The sequence below is a fragment of the Rhizomucor pusillus genome, assembly GCF_041956525.1.
Source record: "Rhizomucor pusillus strain CBS 183.67 unplaced genomic scaffold VTP01scaffold_29, whole genome shotgun sequence".
In the NCBI taxonomy this organism is placed as follows: Eukaryota; Fungi; Mucoromycota; class Mucoromycetes; order Mucorales; family Lichtheimiaceae; genus Rhizomucor; species Rhizomucor pusillus.
In genome coordinates, this window is record NW_027192171.1 from 13694 (window position 1) to 32889 (window position 19196).

Below are 19196 nucleotides of genomic sequence, written 5' to 3' on the forward strand. Positions count from 1 at the left end.
TTTTAAGGACAGCACGCAAGTCCGGGGATGGGGTCATTGTGAGAATGACACCATCACCAGACTCGACCCGACTGAGCGAGGTACGACCATCCATGCAGCGCTCAGGCGCTGGTTCAGAAAACATGCAGGGTAACGTAAGATACTAGCACAACAATGCATCCTATCCACTACTCGACTACGTAGAATAGCAGCGGTTTCTGGAAAGAGGAAGAAAAAAAAATAACCCGAAGCGACGACGATCGGTGCGATGCTTTTTTTTTTTTCGTTCAAGCTGTGATCCAATTGCTTGATTTGTTTTCTGTTGCTCCCCCCCACGCCACGTACATCCCCTTTTCCTTTCGGTACCCCTTTTCCTTTCGGTAACGCACACAGCAAACTGGGCGAGCGCATCCCCCCTTTTTCTCGGCTCACGTTGCTGGCTTCCTCTCGTTTTCTGCTTCCACGGCCCTTTTGTTGGCTATCTTAAGTTACCACGTTGAACTCAGACAGGTGAGGCAAGGTTCCTTCCTCCACCACCCCGAGAAAGCCCAAGCCAGTGCCTGAGTGAAACATTGCCATAGACGCGCCTCCTTTCCGATATCAAAAGTTACGAAAGACGAACGTCAAAGTACGGACAAGATCTCTTTTCCGCTAATGTCTGTCTCCGGCTCAAGTGGATCGGCGATCGACAATTCCGCATTGTCGACTGTCCTGGCTGGTGCTCTCCACATTCCCGGCTACCACTTCAAAGCAGCCCCGACTCCAGCCCTGTCTTTCGGAGAAGATATCGACATCGTTTATGGATACAAGTAATTGCATATGCGTTCTCGGGTCTCTGTTACTGCTCATGTACTTACCCTCGACTCAGGATATCCAACAAGCAGGCTGTCGTGGCAAAAGTGTCACATAATTCTCTACGTCTGGAAAGGGAATACTATATTATGAAACGATTATACCAGCTACCGGATGGAAGCGAATATTTGGGTATAAATTTTGATATCATTTTTGGAGGAGACAGCATCTTCTAACCGACTGTTAGTACGCCCGTTGGAATATATCAATCTACCGAGCGGACTCACGGTAATGATATATGCTGATGAAGGACAACATTTTTTGACCGATCGTCGATCATCAGATGAATTATCAGTGAGGATGGGAGGAGGAGGTAGTACTAGCGACCAGGGCTCTTCTGGGGGAAGCGTCAGCAGTGAAAGCAATCCTCCGGCTGCTTGGCTGCGAATGCGGCACTACAATGCAGTCCAGCATCATCAAAACCACTTCGATATCAACTCTTCGGCATCCAATATACCCGCTTACGATCTCGGAACCTTCCTACGGTTCGCTATTAAATGTGTGGATTGCCTCGAGTTCATCCATCGTCACAGTATTGTACACGGCGAGGTCCGCTTATCAGCTTTTCAGTGGAGCGGCGATGATAACAGTCGTGTCAAAATGTGGAATTTTGGAGCTAGCAGCAAATCACTGGAAACCTATTTGACGAGCGAAGGCTGGCGTAAAACTGTAAATAGAAAGGAATCGCTGAATACTTTGCAGAGTATGCTTGTATACATGAGCCCAGAACAGACCGGACGAACGACTTATGCCCCTGATCATCGCTCTGACATTTACTCTTTGGGTGTTGTATTCTTTGTACTGCTCACCGGACGCAACCCGTACGATGGAGGACCTTTGGAGATTATTAATGGAATTCTAAGCCGAAAAATAATCTACGTCCATGAACTGCAACTGGATGTGCCAGAAGTTCTGTCTCGCATCATTGAAAAGATGACAAATAAGGTTAGTCGCGTGCAACGTTACATTGCAAATCACCGAGCAAGTCCTTGACACTACTGCCTTGTCTCAAATCAGACCCCCGACGATCGGTATAGCAGTGCCCACGGTGTACGGGAAGATTTGAAAGAATGTCTGCGACGTTTGACTGCTGCTCCAGAAAACGCTGTCGAGGTAAGGACAGTAAGTATCTCTTAAATTTCTCTCGAATTTTAATGTATCTCTTTGCAGTCTATTCCACCGTTCCCGCTGGCACAGCGTGACATTGCATCCATCTTTACGCTGCCCAAATCGATTTATGGACGGCAGAACGTGATCTTCGAAATGACGTACATCATCGAGCGATTTGTCGGTCTTTACAAATCGACCAGATCTCGATTACATGGAAAATCATCATCCTACGCAACCAATTCAAATTCCGCAGCCCGCAACCAAGACAGTAACAATGACAGCACTGGCGATTCGATGAGCGACGTATCAGGGACCAAATCAACTGCGTCCCCCAGCTATTGCAGTGCTCTTGATAGCAGCGATGTATCAAGTGCCAACAGTCGTCACGTTGCAGCTGTAAATTCAAAGCAGAATACTACCATAGTCGCTGTGTATGGTCCCGGTGGCGTAGGAAAGTCTACGGTCTTCAATGCAGTCATGACAACCGCGCGTCAAAGTGGGTAGGTATCCTGCTGCATGTTTGACTTCAATCCTGCAGTTTGATTTGCTAACTGTAGACTTTAGTTACGTAGCAACAGTAAAGTTCGATTGTAGGGCCAAAATACCCTATGGAGGTGCATTGCGCTCCTTATCACAGATTCTGCAACAAATCCTCTCGGAGCCTGAAGATGAAATTAATGCATTTTACGACCATCTCAAATCTTCTTTGGGTACCCAATTTTGCAACATACCTCTGCTAGCAGATGTCGTTCCTGAATTACGGCCTTTATTGGACCCTAGCATTGAAGTCACTGAAACAATCGATGTTATACATATGGACAATGTCGAAACACGGATCCGTTTTCACAACTTGTTTGTCGAAGTTTTCCGCGTAATTACATTTTGGCGCATGACTACTCTGGTCAGTAATATATATATTTACTTGCTACTATCATTTACTGACGACATCTTGTATAGTTTTTTGACGATATTCATCAAGCAGGTAACCTAAATGAAGACTTGATTTAATCCCTTTTGATTTTAAACTTACCGAAACCCGAGCAGATGAGCCGTCCGTCGAGCTCCTTGAGTCTCTGGTAGTCTCTCGAGTGAAGATATTGTTGTTTACAGCATATCGTGACCAAGAGGTTGATCCTCGTCTGGCTCACTTGCTTGAACACGATATGGCAACACTGCATTTCATCAAAATCGAACCTTTGGACTTTGAATCGCTCGTCGATTATCTCTGTGACACACTGCATAGGTCCAGGGAAGCCAATAGGGATAACGTCGTCCCGCTCGCCAAGGCAATCCACAAAAAGACGCAAGGAAATGCATTTTACATAGCACAGTTGCTGCGGACTCTTGAACGCAAGAAACTGATATTCTTCAATTGGGAGCAAAACGAGTGGGATTACAATCTTGCGGAAATCGAACAAGCTGGGCTATACGACTCAACCGGTTTATACAAGGACTCGCAACTGGACATTGGATTTCTAGTAGAGCGACTGAAAGAACTACCAAGGGATGGTCAAATGATACTCAAATGGGCCTCATTTATCGGCGACACCTTTTCATGGAACACGGTTAAAGATCTTATGCTTGCTTCTGACCCCGAGGATAGCGATGACGGCAATGAAAGTGTGCACAGCAACGGAAGCAGTGTCTGCAGTGATGCGTCGAATCGAACTGCGCGCAACAGGATTTTACCAACTATCGAAGAACCGTCTGACGACAGCGGAACATCCATTCAATCCTTGCATCCGTTGATTAAATTATCAATGCAATCTGGCGGTGATAGCACGCAGAAAGGAATTATACGCCGCCGAAAACCGAATTTCAATCGCGATACGTCCGGCTCCTCCTTATCAAGTAGAAGCCCTATCAATGGATTGCAGGCAGTTTTACAGGAAGGATACATCATGCCAATTGAGAGCGATGAATTCAAATGGAGTCACGACCGGATATCACAAGCAGCAATGGAGCTTGCTAACCCAAAAACTCGTGCGCGCATCCATATGAAGATTGCGCAATATTTATTAAAAGAGAAGGAACAAGATATCTTCCTCATCGCTGACCACCTTGTTAAATGCATGGAGCTTGTAAAATCTCAGGAGGTCAAGCATCTTTATCGACAAGTATTCATTGAAGCTGGCAACAAGGCGCGATCATCCGGTGCACACAGTATGTCGTATGCTTATTACATGGCAGCTATTGATCTTACGGATACGACAAACGCTTGGGAGTGCGACGAATACGTCACAACACTCCATCTATACAGCAACGCAGTATCTTTGAGCTGGGTCGTTGGTGAATATGGAAAAACGGAGGATCTGCTTGAGATTATTTTCCAGCATGTGCGGGATCCACTTGACCGTTTGAACGCGCATCGTATCCAATCCAAGTATTATTTCGGCCGGCAAATGCACGTAGAAGGCCGCAATGCGCTCCACAGATGCTTAAAGGAGCTCGGTATTGAACACTTTGAGTTCAAGACTACCTCGGAAGAACTCGATCAGGAATTCCTTGTTGTTAAGAAGACTCTACTGGAAGTTGGTCTTGATCAAGTCACCAAGATCGCTTTCTGTGAGGATGTGAAGCTCAGAGCTATAATGAATGTATTGGAAGAGCTGTAGGTTTTGAACCTTTTTTCTTTACTTTGTGCTCGATCAATTATTGACATTGCTTATACAGGTGCACTGTAGCTTATTGGCTAGGCAATCAGCGAGAGATGTTTTATTGGGCATGTCGCACTGTTCACCTATCGTTGACCAAGGGAATGACGTCGTCGTCGGGTGTCGCTGTTGTTTTTGTGGGCATGGCTGCTATCGAGGTTTACAAACTATTCAACTTTGGAGAAGTGAGTTAGATTTATTCTCTTCAGGTATTCATTTCTATTAACACATACATGTCAGGAATTGGGTGCGCTTGGCGTCGAAGTGGCTAACAAGTACGGAACTAATTATGAGAAAGGGCGCGCATATTTCCTATATGCCAATTTCTGTTTAATGTGGAAATATCACCACAAAGAAGCGTTACCATATTATCGCACCAATTTGCAGCTCTCTCTATCTGCCGGCGATCGGATCTATGCTTCTTTTGCGCAGTTGCATATTGTGACATCAATGTTTACATTGGGCCACAGCTTGTCTGAAGCACTTCACGAAGCCGAGACAAGTTTTGAAGATATTCACTCATGGTCAGCATCCGTGGATACCAACACTCTTGTCATGTCCATCATCCGAGTCATCAAAGCTCTCCAAGGCCATACGTTCTACGATAGTCCAAATGTCTTTGACGGGAATGACGGCTTTAACGATGCACATTTTGTAACTGAGAGTTGCAAGCAGAGCGCCAACCCGGAAGTGCCTATGAATTGGTATGATTCCTTCAAGATGATCCCGCTTGTTCTTTACGGGCATTACGAAGAGGCTATCAAGGTTGGTTATACTTGCCTTGAGACTATCCACAATCACCCGTGTCATCGGCATACTCGTATGATGGCAACGTATCACTCTCTGGCGATTTTGGAAAAGCTGCGGCGAGGTGTCGATCCTGACCAGCGGCAAGAACTCTTAAAGCGCGTCCGCGAAAATCAGGCACTTATCTATGAATGGGCTGAGCACAGTCGTATCAACTACATCATGTTCTGGACTCTAGTGCAAGCAGAGCTGGAATCCACTTATGACTCTGTCGACATTGTCAGAGTGGGCCACCTATACGAGGATGCCATCAATCAGGCCCGCGAAGGCAATTGGTATTTTGAACTCGCTGTCGCTCATGAATACGCAGGCGGATTCTATGACCGCGTAGGAATGAAGAATGTGGCATATGGACTGATATGTAAGGTAATATAATGGAATCAAAAAGATATCAATATCGCTGCGTGATTTTTAATACAATGAAAGGCGATTGAGCTGTATGTGAACCATGGTTCCTATGGCAAGGCACGACATCTCGGCGCAAAATACAATGAACTGTTGACGCTATACAACGATGACCGGACGGAGTCACTCGATATGGGAGTACAAACAGATCCCTTCCCATTCTTGGGCCCTCAAAATACCTGGAGCACTTCTTCGCTCGGAAATAACAATGCACTGAACGAACCCTATTCGTCTGAGCATATACCGCCAGTTACAACAGAACAAACGTTGTTGACATTGGATATCGTATGTATAAGACGTTGACATTCCAGGCCCATATTCTGACGCTAACTTCGATTGCATAGCTGGATATGGCATCCATTTTGAATAGTTCCCAAGTCATGTCCTCAGAGGTCAAGTTTGATGGTTTGCTGACTTCCATGATGAGTATCATTCTGGAAAACTCCGGGGCAGATTGCGGTGCCATTATCGTGAAGGAGGACAAGTTTGGTGTGTGCGCTTACGGCAGTCAACACGAAGGATCTACAACGTATGATCCTCCCCGGCCGCTAACGGAAAGTGATGACCTTGTTTCCACGCGTATAATTCACCACACGATCCATACGAGCGAAAGTATTTTTGTGCAAGATGTCTCCACCGATACTCGATTTGCTGTTGGACCATGGTTTGAAAGGGTGGGCAAAAAGTCTGTTATCTGCATGCCTATCATACACAAGGCTGCTCTTGCCGGTTGTCTATTCATAGAGGGTGCTGTGGGTATCTTTACACAGCGGCACGTTACTGTGCTCAGTCTCCTATGCCAGCAAATGGGTATTTCCATTACGAATGCCTTTTTGTTCAAGTCCGTGCAGCGTGTAACCATGGCGAACATGAGGTAAATATTCTACAAATATGTAAAATGGAAAAGCTTGATAATCTAATATGTTGGCAATTCCAAGGATGATCGAGATGCAAAAACAAGCTTTGGAGGATGCTCGAAAGAGCAAAGAAGCTGCCGATAGAGCAACGCGGTTGCGTGAAATATTCTTGGCAAACATGAGCCACGAAATACGTACACCATTTTCTGGATTTTATGGCATGATATCGTTGCTTGCTGAGACGCAGCTAGACCCTGAACAGCGTGATCTAGTCAAGACCGCTAAAGAATCTTGCGAAATACTGCTGCAGATTATCGATGATCTTCTCAACTTTTCAAAGCTGCAAGCCGGCAAAGTATCTCTTGACCTATCGCCTGTCGTCGTGGAAGATATTGTAGCGGACGTCATTGAAATGCTGATGGCCATGGCGATACAGAAGCGAATTAATATCACTTACACTATTGGAAATGACGTACCGTCTGTCGTCATTGCAGACGGCAACAGATTGAGACAGTAAGTGTTCTAATGCGCGAGATCTGCGAATATATTCTTTATATCCTAAACTGTGCCAATTTTGCAGGATCATCATCAATTTGCTCGGAAACGCCATAAAGGTACGTGGCAGCTGCATTACTTTTTGATAATCAATGATCTAATATGGTCATAGTTTACAAATGAGGGCGAGATCTTTGTTCGCTGTTCAGTTGACAAACGCAACAGCAGGAAAGATAGCGATGACAAAGTTGCTCTGCTTTTTGAGGTTGTGGATACTGGTATTGGTATCAGCGAAGATCAGCGCAAGGTCCTATTTGCACCGTTCTCCCAAGTGGATGGAAGCACTACGTGAGCCTAGTCATTGTTATTACACGAGTATACCTATTTTTAATCTATACATTTTAGACGCAAATATGGCGGTACCGGACTAGGTCTTTCTATTTGTCTCCAGCTAGTACAGCTCATGTCAGGTCGAATTGATGTCACAAGTACGCCAGGCAAAGGCTCCAATTTCCATTTCACTATCCGTGTTTCACGAGTCCAAGACCAATCGTTGAAGCGCAACAACGCTGTAGCCAGTCTTTTGAACGAGCTCCGCGATACTCGAGTACTTGTAGCAGGTCTCCGCACGTCAACGATAACCATGATACGGCACATGCTTCCCGGCATACCGGTAGATGGCATCTCAAAGATAGACGATATCGCCCACAACAAAGCAACACATTATCCGGTTATTATCGTTGGTCTTTTCTTGACACATGATCCGGAATTCGAGGTCTGGTACAAAGAGATGAATACCTTCTTGCAGCATGCCAGGTGCGTTATCATCATGCATTATCCCAGTGGATTTGGAGGCGATCAAGTGCATCTTCCACTTCTGGCACCGAGTGCAAACCGACGAGCAGTAGTGCGCTTAGCTGTCCCATTACGTCGGCAAAAGCTTCTGCAGACCATGGTTGATATGGTGCAAGAAACGTCAGCCTCTCCACCGACGCCCAAACCAGTCAAACGTGCCGGCTCTTCAACAAATGACAATAAAGCTTCCAGCGATGCTATCACGCCGGAAGAACGAGAGCTGTTTGGGACAATGCATATCTTGGCTGCAGAAGATAATCCTGTTGCCCAAAAGCTTCTATACAAGCAACTTACACGCCTGGGATTCCAAGTGGAATGCGCAAACAATGGTCTGGAGGCTGTCGAAGCTTGGACGAAGCATCCGCCGGGACACTTCAAGATGGCATTTTTTGATCATCACATGCCAAAGGTAAGGATCAAACCTAGTAACTGGAAGGAAGGACAATGGTTGATTTTAAGCCTTTGTGATAATTACAGTGTGATGGTGTCGAAGCGACAAAGCGTATACGTAATTTCGAAATACAAGGAAATAGAAAAGAGCGGCTGCCGATAGTTGCTTTGACTGCAGATGTCCAAGACAGTGCGCGCGAAACGTGCATGAAAGCCGGCATGGACGAGTACCTCACCAAGCCATTGAATCAAAAAGTGCTAGCAGAAGCATTGCGACGCTATTGTAAAAGCCCTCCTTCTTGATATCTTTTTTCCTGACTTCTTGAAAGGATTATGCGTTCCATACCTTCCTTTTTTTTGCACCATCATCTTGTCTATATTGCATTCTTGTTACAATAATTATTATAATTTGGAAAAAGAAAACAGAGCGATGATAAAGTATCCTGCATTGCAGGATTGTAAAGTGGACTTGGTTGCTTGCACATAGGAAATTATCAAAAATGTGTTTAAATATTCCTGTGACGCAGTGATTTACAGCATCTCCCATTAGCGACGGTGCCACTGCTTTGGGAAACGCGGACTTTTACCACTTCTGTCACACATGGCGCACAGACACTCTCGGGAACGCGCAGCATTATCATGCGCCAAAAATAGATGCAGGACCATGATTCAGCCATTCCCTACGCGTTGCGCAACTTACCGTAGATAATACAAGCGACATGGAATTGAAAGCATCATATGCAGAGCGCATTTTTAATTACGCAAAAGATTGATCGTACATAGCTCACAGCCATGCCGAGCGACCTGCAGTAAGAACATTTAAAAATTTCCATGTAGATTAAGACAAAGTAACATTTCTGTCAGTAAAGCGGAAATGGTGCTTGTTACATCTTTCCAAACTGCTCCAAACTTCTTAATCTTAGCATAAAAGCCTAGTTTTCATTATTGTTGAACAAGACCAGAATCACAAATAAAAGAATGTATGCAGCATCTACATCGTCTAGTCAGATATTTGTACTCGAATGAAAGTCGTCACAACTTTACCTGTACGCTTTGCCATGGTAACACGCCTGTATTCCTAAATCAGTCTATGCTTCTTCGCACATTCGGACGGATTGTAAAAAAGCTCTTTGTCGAATTCTAGGACTTTTCCGCATTGTTCTTCAATGTAACTGGCCACAATCGCTCCAAGGCTCCCTACATCGAGTCGTTGGGAAATTGGGCAGTGCAAGGTGAAGCAAAAGCGAGCAGGCAAAAACAAGGGCCGCAAGGAACCGGGAACTCATGGTTTCTTCTGAAGTATAGCGACTATGAGTACTGTACATCAGATTTCTAATTCGACGAGCTTTTTTTCATTTTTATATCTAGAGCTCTCTGAAGAAACGATGGTCAAGGCAAACTAACTAGAATACCATGATATTTATAAGAATGACGAAGTCTGCGGTCCGAGCACGGAATCGATCCTAGGAGAAGAAACAAGGAGATTGATACAGACGCCACCAGCAGCATTTGGGGAGGAAACTAAATCCTAATATTATTATACGTCGCAGCATAGTGCGATACAACTTGTAGTGTCTATAGTGTTCAAGCTGACATGAGCCAGATCGAAATTTCCAAGTACGTGCATTAACCGTAGGGAAAAGCCGCATCTACCTGCATCATAAAGACTTGAACCTAGTTTTGCCACCGTATTTGAAGCGGTGAACCATGCATTCTGCATGTCAGCGTGTTTCCCAGTTCGATGCTGGGATATGCCCGCCACTCAAATATTCTAATTCAAAAAGGACCGTAGTAGTTCGCCGTACGACATAATATACCCTTATATCATGCACACAAAATGCTTTTAGACGCGCAAGTTGCTGCAAAAACCATGGAAGAAGTATCAATTCATAATGCTTTCTTCTTCTGAATGGCCAAGGAGTAATTGAATAATTCCATTTTTTTCTTTATTGCATTCAATTGCAGTAAAAAAGTTACCAAAGCTTAAACGTTCAGTGTCTCCTGCATCCTGGTTTCTTCCTTCCGTCAAGTGACTTTACATGAAAGTGAGAATGAACATAAAGTAGCCTGGACTAGTTTAGAGCAGTCTATAGTACAAGTTTGGAGCCAATCATAGGTCGCAGTCTTAGATCCGGAACAGTTTGGGCCGGTTCGGAGCAATGGAGTGTACAGGAAAACGTTCATCTTCCTCATGCCAGTCCATTGCCCTCAGTGTCCTTCCAAGCACTCTGCAGGATCTAATGGTCGGATGGACTATACGATAGGTCAACTACGAATATACATGGTAGCCGGCTTCCCAATCATCCGTATCCATATATTCGTCGTTCGACAATCTGTCGTGATAATGAAATACAGTTTCTGGTCGCATATCAACGATCATGGTTTTACCTGATGGATATACACTTTTCCCAAAAGTAATGTCGCATTTTGTGAAATTTTATAATACATTTATACACCATAACGACAATCGCAGCGACATTAATTTTTGGAAAAGGTGTAGACGGCCATGCTCTTCAGTCGCCTTTCTTCGGAACCATCGCTTACCGGAAAAAACATGGTTTGTTTTGTTCATATTTTCAGAATAATAGGACATTTACACGAAGCAGACCCAAAGATGTTCTGCCACGAAAGAGTAGAATGATTTTACATATGAATAATACTATTATGTGCTACGCTGTGAAGAGTTATAAAGGGTATTGAGAATTTCGTCGGTTGACATGGGCGCGAATTTGGAAGACTCTCCAACAATTTTGGGCTGCTTTCCTTTTCCAGTGTTTTCCGGCTGGTCGTTTCGTTTCCGTTTCAATGTATCTGCCGGCTCAGATATTTCTCCTTCTTCTTCTTCATCATCGCTGAGTAGGCTGATAACGTTCTGCTGTTCACTTGGTTTCGGTGTTGTTTCCGATTCCACCTTGTCATCAGCTTCGACATCCGGCGTTTCGATTTTAGTGGCTTTATAGTTATCGCAACTGTCTGTAAACTCCAGTTCCACAACATGCTTGTCCACCCTCTGCAAAAGCTCTTCAAAGAATCTGTCTCGAAGCAGCTTTTCCGGTGTAACGTATGCGTTACAGAAAGGACAATGCCAGTAATCTTTTTCAATATTCACAGCCAGAAACGACTCCAAATCAAAACACTGCAGGTAAAGTATAATGTTAATTAACCACAGTTGTGTATATGTTCATGAATTCCTTACGTTTGGATGTTTGCAATCTGATCCTTTAACCGGCTGAGATATCCGTTGCAAAGATATTGGACATTTGAGACTGATCTTGATATTTGGCTGTGTGACCACAAGATCTTCATCTCCAGAGCTCGACAATAACCCGTTGAACAGATCTCGTCCATATTTGAGATCGAGTATCTGGGAATTCACTCTTTTCAGTACTGATTCCTTTGTCTCGTGTCGGTAAATGTATATACAGAAAAAGAATTTCTGTGGTTTCCATTAATAAACTTGCGATACAAAATTACATCTGAATAGTGCTGAAAACTTACACATGCGCAGCCATACTGGTGGACAATAAAATCGTTTTTGCCAGATATGATAAATTTGTTCAGTTCAAAAGGTTTGTCCTTGCCAATTATCCGATATGTGTTTGGCGGTTCATTAGGTGGCCGGATTTTTTGATGCTGCAAATCACGGCATTAATGATTTGTGACACATAATAGTTGATTCGAACTTACTCTTTCCAAATTTAACGCATATCCATTCAGATGCAAAGTAACAGTTTCTGGCCATTCACACTTGAATGAATTGCCTCTTTCCGGATTCCAGCATGTGACGGTGTATGATAAGGGTAAGTTTTCATAGCTGAGGTGGCCACCTTTCCAAAGCATCTTAAAATTATCATGATTAACTTCAAATGATCTGATAGTGACCTCTTGTCCGTGCACGAGCTTGAAAGGTTGAAGCGCGGTGTTGGTTCTGTACAAAAACTTGAAAGTATTCGTCTCTGCCACGGGGTTTGTGTTAGGGGATATTGATGATGGAGGCTGCGTAACAGCAGGAACAGCAGGGATTACTGGCTGCTGCTGCTGCAACTGTTGCTGTGTAGGATTTGGAGCGTGAGGCACAAATTGTAGCGGGAATGATGGAGGTGAGAGCATTTGCTGCACTTGTTGCTGTGCGGTCGGTATCGATCTCGCAACAGGTGAAGCTGGAGTCGCAGTAAGGGGAGGCGTCTGAAGTTGCGGTGCAGTAAGGTGATTCTGTTGAGAGGCATGGATTGCAGAGTCTGGGCCCAGGCAAAGTGCGTGGATCTCCTTCCTCCATTTTTCGATATTTTCTACGTACATCATCTTGTTAGCTAACAACGTCATGCAAGCTTGATTTCGACTCAGGCACTTATTTACCTGCACAGGCTGGCGTCAACATGCATTGAAATTTATAAATTGTATCAAAGATTCGCAGCGCTGACCATCTACCCATCATATAATTCTTTCTAACCATCTAAGAGCCAATTGAAACCATCAGCATACCCCTTGTTTTCGGTTACAGCAGCTCAAGATACGTACCGCTGCGCATCTACTTAAGGCGGGTTCGTTGCTTCGGTTGTAAGCGCGATAATCCTGCAACCATTCCAGAAATTCGTCGCATGCCGGGCCGAACATAAACTCGTTATTCATATCCTTTTCAAGCTGTGCAAGTCTCACATTATTCCGCTCGTAAATCTCGGCTTCTTGAGTGCTTATTGTTTGTTGCTGCGGCGACTGCTGGAAACTTTCGGCTACAGGTGAAGCAGGAACAGCCGTGGTTTCTGGAGACATGTATGGACTACTTCTCGCCAGCCGCGTTGATCGCCAATCCACAGCTGGAGCTGGAAAATGCGGTACATTTATTGCAGACAGCGGCAGACCCGCGTAAGGTAAGCTGGAGGGTACAGTAATTGATTGAGGTACTGATGACCGGTTAGCTATGTCTAGCGATTTGTCCGTGTCGTCAAAACTCACCCGCGTTTGTAGTTGGGATATTTGAACCGCTCATACCTGCAACTGGTCTGTTTCGCAGAGCCAACGATTGGTACTGCGGTAGTACAGGTCTCGTTGGCGTTTGACTTGCAGCACGTTGGAGAGGTAATGGAATTAATGGTACATTGTAGGGAACTACAAAGTCGAACGCAAATAAACATCGAGATCCTACAACCAGTAGCTACCCTGCATACCTTGAAATGGTTGTGTATGGTTTGGCCTGTAATTATTATTCATTTATTCGTCGAGCATCAGTTTGATCGCGGACAAGAGAGGGAAGAGAGCGGATTGGCGGCAGATTTTCAATTTCATTGAGCATGCAGGCCCTGAATGCCCTGCGTCGTAAGAATGCAGCGTCCCAAAGGACATACAAAACGAAGAAAATAAATTGATAAAAGGACTATTCTTGTTGAATTATACATATTAATCCTTTTCTACAATTCGCTGCAAATGTTCGTCAATCTCTTCAACAGATAGGGTGCGGAAATCTGGGTTATCCTTGGTAACAATGCCGACTTCCAACTCGCTTGCCTTAAAGTCGACTGCCAATACTGTTGACAAAGTTGTGATTGCAAGCTGCATTTGTTGTTTACGTTAGATTTTGTCTTTACACCGTGACAAATATCTATCGTACCTCGATGGTATCTTCCATGTTCAATGTCGGGTTTTTCTTCAGTTTCTTTTCCAGATAGTTCAGTGCTTCTTGTTGCTTTGCACCAGCTGCTGTAGCTCGGTAGCCAACATAGTATCCAGCAGGATCACACTTGTATAACTGCGGACCCCATTCATCATCGTATCCAATCAAAATCATGGCTAATTGTGAATGTTGAATTTACAGCTGTACATCTGGCAGGATATTCAGGAACTTACAAACACCAAGTGGTCGCATAGCTGCTTGTTGAGTATAAACTTGGTTGATATTCGCTACACGCTTTGCCAACATGTCTGTCGGTATTTCGTAGCCGTATTTGTATCGGAACTCTGCTGCCTCTTGTCGAGCTCGTGTTACTTGGGAGCGTGCATCGGCTAAAGATGTATAAGAGGTCCGTACTCAACCCTATTCCATTTACTACCCACCAATCATGCCCGTCATAACGCAGCCTATTTTAGGGGTGAGTTGGAAGACATGTGTGACAGTTGAAGGATCGAGCAGTTTGTCCTGTTCCTCGATTAGCGCTGGCCGGATCAGTTGCATGCATACTTTTGACTCACAGGAATTTTCTTTTGGGTGACGACCACGCAGCCTTCGCTTCCTCGCACGCCTACTGAGGTGATGCCGCTATTCGAGATGGCCTTGAAAGCATATTCTTGCAAAGAATTGCGATTCGTGAGCTTCCGTGTTTGACCTGGTTTTCGTGGAAATGTTCTGGGATATGCACATACCGACTTGGTATAACCTTCCTTCAGGGGAGAAGATCGTAATGTGACGATCGTATCCAGCACTTGACCCACGACTCATTGTTTAAAAGACTCTGTGTTAAAGAACGCGTGAATTTCGAGTTCGCCGCAAAAGGGACACGCAATCCCCCTCCAACGTCACCCCGCTCCGCTGCTCAATTTGGACAGAGATAGACTTTATTCAAAAATGACTTTTAAATAGGCACAGTCTCTTTCTTTAACCATGCGACTGCATCAGGGTCTGAGGCTACTAAGGGCTCCAATTTCGCCAGACATTCTGCGTGATAGTCATTTACCCATTTCTTTTCCTCGGGCGAAAGTAAATCGACATCAATTAGTTTCAGGCCCATAGGGACGACTGTGACGTGTTCAAAACCAAGATATCCTCGATCACCGAAATTGTGAGGAGTATTTGCCTCACGAACGAGGATAGTATTCTCAATACGAATACCGAATTTGCCATCTTCGTAGTAGCCAGGTTCTAGAGATGCCGCCGAATTATTAGCCATATGCGTGTTCTACGATCATAGTTTCCCGAAATAGACATACCATCCGTAACTGTCATGCCAGCTGCCAAAGGAGTGTCATTGTATGCAATGCGGACACCAATGCCTTGAGGGCCTTCGTGTACATTCAAGAAGGATCCGACGCCGTGGCCGGTGCCATGACGGAAGTCGAGACCGTCTTTCCACAACGCATGTCGTGCAAAAGGATCTAACAGATAACCTGTTCTTGATGTAAGGAGAAGCGATATCATTTGTGATTATCCGCAGCGATGGTTACCTGTAGTGCCTCTAGGGAATACAGCAGAATCAATTGCAATGTGTCCCTGCAAAACACGAGTGAAGCAGCGCTTTTCGTAAGCCGTGGGCTCGCCAAAGTGGTAAGTTCTAGTCACATCGGTAGTGCCGTCTCTGTACTGTCCACCAGAATCGCAAAGATAGATCTGTTTAGGATCAATGACCTTGCAATTACCCTTTTCAGGCTTGTAATGGATGATTGCGCCGTTAGATCCGGTTGCAGAAATGGTATCGAAAGACAAGCCGACGTAGTCTCTCTGTTCTGCACGGAATTTCTCCAACTGGTCAGCTGCATCCACCTCGTCCAATTGCACTCCAGATGCCAATTGTTTCTCCAACCATGCAAAGAATCGCACAAGTGCTGCGCCGTCACGAAGATGGCATTCGCGCATGCCATTAAGCTCTGCCTCGTTCTTGATAGCCTTGGCATCGTTGATCACCGAGCGTTCCTCCAATACATTGGACTATGGAATAATTTAGGCATTGAAACACCAACAAGCGCACGCAGACACACACGCACCTCGCCAACAGCGACTTCAACGGCTAAGCTTGTCTTTGGGTTTGTCAAGAGTTTTTTGCCGGATCGCGTAAGCGTTTCTTTGAGTTGGCGGAGATCATCGAATGCCGCAGAGTATGGTTTCAAAGTCACTTGGTCGCCAAGGTGTTGCTTAACTTCATCTGTAACTTTAGAAGGTTCTACGTACAGGATGGCGTCATCCTTGGTGACGATGGCATATGAATAGAAGACGGGGTTGCATTCTACATCCGAGCCACGCAAGTTGAAGAGCCAGGCAATTTCGTCCAGGGCAGATACAATGATGCCGTGGGCATCTTTCTCAGTAATGTGTTTCCGTACGGCTTCCAGCTTTTCGGTATGCGATTTGCCTTAAAAGGATTCAATTACCATTTTTGATAATCGGTCTGTGTCGATTGCCCAAATACGTACCAGCAAATTTTATGGGATGGACGAAGACTGGATCCATGGGAGGTCCCGGGCGCTCTTTACCCCATACTTTGTCGACAAGGTTCTCATGGATAGGAACGAGCGAGGATTCGACTGTCTTCAGACTTGTTTGCAGTTGATGAGCATCGGCTACATTGCCCTATGTTTAATACAATTCCAGTGCTGTTGTGCATGAAATCCTTACATGCAGTAATTAAGCAAGGATCAAGACCAATCTTTGAGCCTCGAGGCAAATTCTACTCAATCGCGCTCGTATTAATCGTCACCGTTTTCGTAGCAGTAGTTTTTTTCCATCGTACCTTCACTAGATATTCTTGCCACGTAGGTACGCCTGGCAACCCCTGTTTCATCAATGTCCAGTTTGAATCGAGCTGCTCGGATGCTTGCAGGAAATATCTTCCATCAGTGAACAAGGCAGCTTCTTTTGCAGACACAATCGCAAAGCCTGAAATCAAGAGAGCGTGAGAAAATGACATGGATACTAGATGAGCATGCTTTTGCGTACCAGCCGAGCCAGTAAAACCAGAAATCCAATGCCGACGTTTGTCGCAATCAGCGATATATTCACTCTATCGAGCGCAACTCAATATGTTTCCTGTGGGTTTTAGGACTCAAGCTGTACCTGGTGAGCATCTTCGGAAGGGATAAGGCTGTGTGCAATCAACAATGAGGACCGCCATTTCATTGAGACCAGGGACTGTGTAAAGCTTACAAGGCATCGACGCCGTATTCTGGAGACTTCATTAGCGCACGCAGCGCAGAAACGCGGTCGGTAGTATTGACAGTCATTACGCGTAGAATGGAAGGAGGTGAAAGAAAGAAGAACGATGTCGCGGAGCAGAAACCTTAAATCTAGTCTCGGTTGCGGCGTTCTTTTGCATTGTCGAGGTCTGACTATTTGTATCCGGGAGTCCGGGGTACTGACCTTTCAGGCATGTAAATTCCTCATACGTCGAAACCATATTTTCATGTTCGGTCTCATGAATTTGAATCGTTGCATTTGACACACGCTGCTGTCCATTTTTTATTTTGAATCTCTAACAATGTTTGGTAATTCATTACAACTGAATTAGTAACTTGGGCTGCGACGGCGGCGGCGGCGTGAAATGGATGGAGAGCGAGAAGATGAGCGAGAGCTACGACTGCCACTGCTTCTGCTGCGGCTTCTGCTACTGCTTGGTGAGCGGCGACGACGGTATCGAGATGGGGGAGATGGAGAGCGGGACACAGAGCTACTATTACTGCTGCTGCTGCTGACTGATACGGACGATATTGAAGGAGATCGACGTCTTCTTTCCTTTCTTGGAGGAAGGGAAGGAGACCTATATGCACGTCGCTTTCGGCTTCTAGCGCGGTCTCTGCTCTCGCCGATGCTGCTTTCACTGCTGCTTTCACTCTCGCTTTCACTGCTCGATGATTCCGTGCTAGATCCAGAATCTGACGCTGAGCTGTCAGACCCAGATGAAGAAGTAGAGACGTCGCTGTCACTCTTTTCGCTGCTGCTGCTGCTGCTGCTCTCGCTACTTGTCGATGGACGACGTCTATCAAAACATTTGATACGTCAATCAATTTTCTTGCCAACAATTACAGGAATCTTATGCATACCTTTTCTTTTGCTTTTCTTTCTTCTTGGCAAGGATTCTGTCAGCAAGTCCTTTGCTAATTGAGGTAGTAGTTTAGTATCTAGTGAATAGCCAGGTTGAATCATTTTTTCTGGACTTTACCGGTCAAGCAGATCATCTGGAATCTCTGGCTCTTGAAGTTTTATTGGTTTGGAAAGCTGCTGGGTACGTGTGGGTCTTGGCTTGTACGGTCTAGTATTTTTGCATTCAAAGATCTAACATTGAATCTGTCATTAACTCTGTGCGCGGTCAAAAGCACAATCTCCTCTGTAACTTACATAGTGACCATACTCGAGACATTTCTGACAACGCGTTGCAGCCGACGCTTTTGGTTTGTTCGAATATCTGGAAAGGATTAGTAGGCGTCCTATGCTTTCTTTACTCCAAATGTTTACCTTGGTCCTGTCCTGTACATCGCTCAAGCTTTGAAAATGAATCGTTCCGGAAGACCGCTTAGCGACTGTTGTCGGCTTGTGAATTTAAGGGCTTAAAATTGATCGAAGGCTTTACATTGTGAACATTCAATTCGCGATGTTTGCATATTTTAACTAACATACACAATACGCCGCGGTACAGCCACGATAGCTCTAGATTACGCTATTAATTATGGAATGAACAACCAAGTAAGCTTCTAGGTACAAACGATATGGAATTTACTCATTTACTTCAAATAGAATCACTTTCTGACAGCCGTTGCTGCATGGTGAAATGAAAATGAGAGCATGTTTATAAGAATACATGAGTTTGTAGCAAATGTGCGCTTACAGATTCTTGTTGGTTCTTATTCCATGTCAAATGCTTATACCAATTATGGTAAATGATTTTCTCCTGTGAGACATCCATTGTATTTTCTATTTAAAGTCAACTGTCATACAGCTGCGTGCATGTATGTACATAATGTTCATTCCCCGGGAATAAACACAAGACACGCCTGTTATATATATATACTGCCAGCGAAAAGTAGGAGAAAAGATATTAAAAATGGGTATTTTTAGTTCACAGCTTCATATATGTAACTACAGTAAAAGATATAGATG

At 44.7% G+C, this 19196-nt stretch overlaps 5 protein-coding genes across 5 annotated transcripts; 1 reads left to right on the top strand and 4 right to left on the bottom strand.

Moving 5' to 3' along the window:
• Nucleotides 1-633: 633 nt before the first annotated feature.
• On the top strand, nucleotides 634-8707 carry VTP01DRAFT_6101 (uncharacterized protein; the record flags this gene model as incomplete). Its single annotated transcript, XM_069384966.1, has 17 exons — nucleotides 634-788; nucleotides 848-963; nucleotides 1019-1776; nucleotides 1849-1944; nucleotides 2002-2441; nucleotides 2506-2842; nucleotides 2899-2923; nucleotides 2986-4552; nucleotides 4615-4780; nucleotides 4836-5768; nucleotides 5829-6092; nucleotides 6152-6681; nucleotides 6746-7177; nucleotides 7245-7278; nucleotides 7332-7507; nucleotides 7565-8423; nucleotides 8492-8707. The coding sequence occupies 17 exons, from the start codon at nucleotides 634-636 to the stop codon at nucleotides 8705-8707; spliced, it is 7104 nt and encodes a 2367-aa protein (XP_069234629.1).
• Nucleotides 8708-11066: 2359 nt separating this feature from the next.
• On the bottom strand, nucleotides 11067-13612 carry VTP01DRAFT_6102 (uncharacterized protein; the record flags this gene model as incomplete). Its single annotated transcript, XM_069384967.1, has 8 exons — nucleotides 11067-11540; nucleotides 11601-11840; nucleotides 11903-12037; nucleotides 12092-12693; nucleotides 12761-12857; nucleotides 12923-13305; nucleotides 13358-13510; nucleotides 13570-13612. The coding sequence occupies 8 exons, from the start codon at nucleotides 13610-13612 to the stop codon at nucleotides 11067-11069; spliced, it is 2127 nt and encodes a 708-aa protein (XP_069234630.1).
• A 186-nt stretch (nucleotides 13613-13798) lies between these two features.
• Nucleotides 13799-14834, bottom strand: VTP01DRAFT_6103 (uncharacterized protein; the record flags this gene model as incomplete). The annotated part of the gene is made up of 6 exons (XM_069384968.1): nucleotides 13799-13951; nucleotides 14010-14188; nucleotides 14246-14401; nucleotides 14453-14534; nucleotides 14588-14682; nucleotides 14759-14834. 6 exons carry the CDS (start codon nucleotides 14832-14834, stop codon nucleotides 13799-13801), a joined length of 741 nt encoding a protein of 246 aa, XP_069234631.1.
• A 133-nt stretch (nucleotides 14835-14967) lies between these two features.
• On the bottom strand, nucleotides 14968-17326 carry VTP01DRAFT_6104 (uncharacterized protein; the record flags this gene model as incomplete). The annotated part of the gene is made up of 10 exons (XM_069384969.1): nucleotides 14968-15254; nucleotides 15323-15499; nucleotides 15557-16037; nucleotides 16094-16458; nucleotides 16520-16666; nucleotides 16722-16773; nucleotides 16837-16982; nucleotides 17043-17106; nucleotides 17160-17187; nucleotides 17250-17326. The coding sequence occupies 10 exons, from the start codon at nucleotides 17324-17326 to the stop codon at nucleotides 14968-14970; spliced, it is 1824 nt and encodes a 607-aa protein (XP_069234632.1).
• A 280-nt stretch (nucleotides 17327-17606) lies between these two features.
• On the bottom strand, nucleotides 17607-18574 carry VTP01DRAFT_6105 (uncharacterized protein; the record flags this gene model as incomplete). The annotated part of the gene is made up of 5 exons (XM_069384970.1): nucleotides 17607-18078; nucleotides 18143-18196; nucleotides 18262-18374; nucleotides 18438-18504; nucleotides 18555-18574. 5 exons carry the CDS (start codon nucleotides 18572-18574, stop codon nucleotides 17607-17609), a joined length of 726 nt encoding a protein of 241 aa, XP_069234633.1.
• Nucleotides 18575-19196: the final 622 nt, after the last annotated feature.